General features: G+C 42.4%; 1 protein-coding gene across 1 annotated transcript in view; it reads right to left on the minus strand.

Moving 5' to 3' along the window:
- Positions 1-5,712, minus strand: part of PPP2R2B (protein phosphatase 2 regulatory subunit Bbeta) — a 403,054-nt gene extending 397,342 nt beyond the window's left edge. The window contains exon 1 of the mRNA XM_069764074.1: positions 5,229-5,712. Coding sequence (XP_069620175.1) covers positions 5,229-5,307 — 79 coding nt within the window. The 5' untranslated portion in view covers positions 5,308-5,712. The remainder of the gene's footprint in view (positions 1-5,228) is intronic.
- Positions 5,713-6,000: the final 288 nt, after the last annotated feature.

Raw genomic sequence — 6,000 nt, forward strand, 5'->3', positions numbered from 1 at the left:
ATATATACGGTATCTTTCCTGTAGGGAAAAGTTAAAGATTTTTATGAATAAAGAAGATTACATATTAAATAAATAAGTTATTTGTAGGTCAACTATTTACATACAAGTAATATGTACAGTACAGACCAAAAGTTTGGACACACCTTTTCATTTAAAGATTTTTCTGTATTTTCATGACTATGAAAATTGTACATTCACACTACTTAGCAAAAAAGTGTGAAACAACTGAAATTATGTCTTATATTCTAGGTTCTTCAAAGTAGCCACCTTTTGCTTTGATGACTGCTTTGCACACTCTTGGCATTCTCTTGATGAGCTTCAATAGGTAGTCACCGGGAATGGTCTTCCAACAATCTTGAAGAAGTTCCCAGAGATGCTTAACACTTGTTGGCCCTTTTGCCTTCACTCTGCGGTCCAGCACACCCCAAACCATCTCGATTGGGTTCAGGTATGGTGACAGTGGAGGCCAGGTCATCTGGCGCAGCACCCCATCACTCTGCTTCTTGGTCAAATAGCCCTTACACAGCCTGGAGGTGTGTTTGGGGTCATTGTCTTGTTGAAAAATAAATGATGGTCCAACTAAACACAAACCGGATGGAATATCATGCCGCTGCAAGATGCTGTGGTAGCCATGCTGGTTCAGTATGCCTTCAATTTTGAGTAAATCCCCAACAGTGTCATCAGAAAAGCACCCCCACACCATCACACCTCCTCCTCCATGCTTCACGGTGGGAACCAGGCATGTAGAGTCCATCTGTTCACCTTTTCTGCTTCGCACAAAGACACGGTGGTTGGAACCAAAGATCTCAAATTTGAACTCATCAGACCAAAGCACAGATTTCCACTGGTCTAATGTCCATTCCTTATGTTCTTTAGCCCAAACAAGTCTCCTCTGCTTGTTGCCTGTCCTTAGCAGTGGTTTCCTAGCAGCTATTTTACCATGAAGGCCTGCTGCACAATGTTTCCTCTTAACAGTTGTTGTAGAGATGTGTCTGCTGCTAGAACTCTGTGTGGCATTGACTTGGTCTCTAATCTGAGCTGCTGTTAACCTGCGATTTCTGAGGCTGGTGACTCGGATAAACGTATCTTCAGAAGCAGAGGTGACTCTTGGTCTTCCTTTTCTGGGGCGGTCCTCATGTGAGCCAGTTTCTTGTAGTGCTTGATGGTTTTTGCCACTGCACCTGGGGACACTTTCAAAGTTTGTCCAATTGTTCGGACTGACTGACCTTCATTTCTTAAAGTAATGATGGCCACTTGTTTTTCTTTACTTAGCTGCTTTTTTCTTGCCATAATACAAATTCTAACAGTCTGTTCATTAGGACTATCAGCTGTGTATCCACCAGACATCTGCACAACACAACTGATGGTCCCAAACCCATTTATAAGGCAATAAATCCCACTTATTAAACCTGACAGGGCAAACCTGTGAATTGAAAACCAATCCCGGTGACTACCTCTTGAAGCTCATCAAGAGAGTGCCAAGAGTGTGCAAAGCAGTCATCGAAGCAAAAGGTGGCTACTTTGAAGAACCTAGAATATAAGACATAATTTCAGTTGTTTCACACTTTTTTGTTAAGTATATAATTCCACATGTGTTAATTCATAGTTTTGATGCCTTCAGTATATATATATATATATATATATATACATATATATATGTATAGCCTGCAATACGTATGCAGCCCATGTATAGATATACAGCCAGCAATGTACAATGTGTATGTCACAGAGTTATTGCGACAGAGCAGTGCCAGAAGACCACAGCGTCTGATGGCTCCTGCTTCGCCGCCGAGAAGAAGCACTTCTCCAGTGTATTAAATGCTTGTTTTCTTTCAGCAGGGGTTAATCGGCCATGTGGAAATTCTTGCTTTCAGCTGTGCTCAGTTAGCCACTCCTCTCATATAAAAGCTAGGCCAGACTAGGCTAGCTTCTGGCCAGATCCTTGTCTGAGTTAGCACTTGCTAGGTAGACCTGGAGAGTGAGGAGCTGGTGTCTGGAGAGCTGGAGTTTATTGTGTGACTTTTGCTTGGTTTGTACGCTTGGAAATTCCTCATCCTTACCTGCCTTTTTTTCTTCCCCCATCCTTCACACCCTGGTGAATACCTCTGTTATTTGTGAGAGTATATTTGTGTGAGTGGAATTTTCTTTTACCCTTGTCTTTGTTCCCCTGTCTGTCGGGTTGGTGTACTGCGGTACACAGTAGCACCTCTCTTGCCTGGGTGGGTGAAGGGGACAGACGCAGGGCTACAGTTAGGAGACAGGGAAAGGGGATGGGGGCCCCAACATCCTCGCCATCTGAGGTGTCCCGGGGAACAGGGCGAGTTAGGGCCCCTAGTGCTAGGGCCAGGAACGGTGCCCCTGGTCCCAGTTTATATGTATACAAGCACTCTACAATGTGTATATACACCCTGCAATGTGTATATACCTGTACAGCCTATAGTATATGTATAGTACACATATACAGCCTGCAATGCATAGTAGCAGACTAAGCAGCCTCTATGGCGCCTGTGAGTTGGATGGGCCTAGTGCCGAATGGCACCAAATCCCATTCCCGACACTCACTTTCAACATTATCTGCTTCCGAACGGTTTGTGCTCAAAAGATCTTTCAGTTGAGTATGCATATTCTGTGCATAACGTCAGTCTTTTGAGTTTCTTTTAATCACTACCAGTTTCCAAAGGATCACAAAACTGTTCAAAGAAGTCTATTCTTAAGGAGGTTGACTAGTTAATGCAAGTTTCTTAAAAATGCAGACGGTAAAGACGTCTCAAAAAATGCTCAGAAAACGACTGAAAAGATGTAAGACACTTCAGTATAAGACGTTGTGTGCACATACTATAATGGTACAGATACATTTGAATACATTGGTGGAACTGACAGCCATCGGTGTGTCTGTGTCTCGGGACAGCAGGCTAAATGATATCACTAGATCGTGCCTTGCGCATCGGGGGAATGTGGCTAAGTAAGTGTTTTTTTTTATTTTCTCAGTCAGTACTTGTGAGGGAAAACTGTGGGATCATCAAACTGTGTGAAGAGTGTTGGGGAATTATACTGTGTAAGGACATTATACTGTGAGGGGTGGGCTGTGGGGATATCATACTGTGTATGGAGCTGTCAGGCCATTATTCTGTGGGAAGGGTTACTGGGGGCATCATAATGTATGGGGACATGATAATGAGTTGAGAGTTGTGGAGGCCATTATACTGTGCTGGGTGACTATGGAGGTCATAATACTGGTGATGGTGCTTGGTGGTCCATCATACTGTGTGAGGACCAGAATATTTTGTGGAAGGCGTGGACCATCCTACTGTGTGATTACTGGTGATATTATAATGTGTGGGGTCGCTGTCGTGCATCATACTATCATACTATCATACAGCAGGGGCATCATACTGTATGGGCCTTGTGGATACATCATACTGTACTGTGATAGAGTAAGCACATCCAGCTGAAGTTTCTTTTACCCTTTTTTGCACCATTAGTGGCTAATCCTTTAAATAGTCATATTCTTTTGTCTAAAAATGCGCCAAACTGAAAACCCCTCCAGAAACCTTACTTCAAGCCGGGAATGGAGGGAGATGCATTTGAGTAAAGTTGCATTTCATGAATCTATCCAAAATAATCTGGATAAGCAAAGTTGTAGAGAAAACATAAAAAAAAGAGTTAAAAAAGAAAGACAACTTAAAAAATGATGCAAATACTAAAGCCACTTATAAAGAGCAAATTACTCCGGAAATCTGGAGAAATAAAGAATAGGAGTTATAGACTCAGGTGAGAACTTAAAGTAAACCTGTCATCAGAAAAAGTGCTATTAACCTTCAGGTATGGGGTTAATCTGCAGGTTAATGGCATTACTAACTTGTTTGGCGCCTGCACTTTATTTTCACTGTCAGCATTCGTTTCAATCACAGGTGTGGCGTGGGTTCAGTCACTGCTCTATGGGCAGTGGCTATAACGGTGCCTCCGGTGACGCGTTACAGCTGACGTTCTGTATACTCAGAGCAGTGACTGAACTGGCGCCGGTGCTGAAACTGGAACACTGCTGGGGGGAATAAAGTTCATTTTCTCCACGCAGCGTTTAGCTAAGTGTAGGTGCCAGACAGGTTAGTAAGGCTATTAACCTGCAGATTAACCCCATATCTGCAGGTTAAAAGGGTTTTTTTTTCTGGTGAAAGGTTCTCTTTAACACTAATTTAAAAGACTATATTGGCAACTTTGCTGAAACTATATTTCATATTTCTATTCAAACATGTAAGTGCTTCTGAAATGAATGCCATTTAACTTTGGCAAAGTGTAGGAATTACTGAGTTTCCGATATTGAGCTACCTCCTACATTTCCTGTTTTCTGAGCAATTTTTGCTGGATAATTAGTCATGGATTTACTTTACAATAATAAAACAGGAGCCAACAGAATGGATGAAAACTGTGTTCTGGTGGATAACTAGTAGAATAGCAAGAATGCTGCCATATAGGAAGGTCAATTTCTGGGCAAAGACAGAACCCTATTAATGCGAGCGTTGGGTCACAAAGCCTAAACTTGCACAGGTGTTGTTTTTAGAGATGCCTGGTTACCCTTGCCTAATCATCAGTGCCTGCAATGATGCCACGACCCCAAGTTATACATAATGCAGGTATATTTAGTGATGACACTGATTCATGTGGATTCTCACGGTACCTTGGAGACAATTTCAGGATCGTCACATCATGAGACAATTAATTCTTAGTCCAACCACTTATTCATATATTAATTTCTGCCTGGAGTTCCTTTTAACCTTCATTGAGAATAAGAATATATTTTGTCTTTATAAAGTACATGATCTATTTCCACATCAACTTCTGGAAATATAAAACAGCGACACAATGTAACCCCATGAAGTAGACACCAGATCAGCCCCCATACAGAAACCTCTAAAGTAAACTTGATTGCTGTGTGACCAGCTTGGAGGAAGCAAAGCATCTGCAGACTCTGTGACTATTTCCTGCACAGATAACACAATGTCATGGGATACAAGGTCAGGTTCAAACAGTCAATTATTTCCAAAGACAAGCACATATGCCTAATAGCTGCAAGGACTACTCCTAGTCCTCAGATAGGAAGCTGGCAGCAATGGCTGTCATCTGACAGCAGAACAGCAATGTCAGCAAAGATGTTTGGGAAGTCAGGCTTCCTCCCATCCCACTTTTCTCATAGCCACCCACCCACACAGGCACCCTTTCATGACCTGTACCTTCTGTATGGCAGCTGGAGGATAGGATGGTGTTAGGAGGTCTGAAGATGTAGGGCAGGTATCGAGAAAAGCATTTCATCTTCACATGAAGGGGCAAGCACAGGCTGCTCAATCCATGAGGACCCTGCTCTCATTCAGGGGCTGTAGATCCAGTGTCCAGTCATGTCTCCTGCATGGCAGGAGAGCCCAAAGATGTTCTGGAGCCAGACCCCATCCTTGTGCCATCAGCAGCAGCAGCAGAAGCAGCAGCTCAGCCTCCCATTACTGCAAGCATATCCTGCTCCAACTCTGAAGCTCTCAAGCAGCCTGGGGAGGCTCTTCATTGGCTGAAGCTCTGTAGAGCAGTATTTGCTGACTATGTCAATCCTGCTTGTAAACACTCACATCCACACACAGGGAACAAGCCTGCTGCTTCCAACATCAAGTGCAGCTCATGGGATTGGGAAGAATCCCTTCTTCCTTACAGGAAACCCCATTGTGTACTAGAAATGTATCGTCTCATACTAATGTTACTAATCCTCATCTTTGGTTGTTTGTTTTCTAGTGAAGATATAGCATAAATAACCTGATATTTGTAAAGTTGTTTATATAGTGATATGAAAAGAGATGAAATAAAAAGACAAAACAATAAATTGATTATAGAACAGCAAATTGAAGATGTCTTACATATGTCACTACTTTTTACAATTTTGGAGAGAGGAAGCATTGCCAATTTATTTGGTTTTCTAATAATCCTACAGTGCAGAACAAAAGTTTGGACACACCTTCTCAT

This window comes from Ranitomeya imitator, chromosome 4 (assembly GCF_032444005.1).
Source record: "Ranitomeya imitator isolate aRanImi1 chromosome 4, aRanImi1.pri, whole genome shotgun sequence".
In the NCBI taxonomy this organism is placed as follows: domain Eukaryota; kingdom Metazoa; phylum Chordata; class Amphibia; order Anura; family Dendrobatidae; genus Ranitomeya; species Ranitomeya imitator.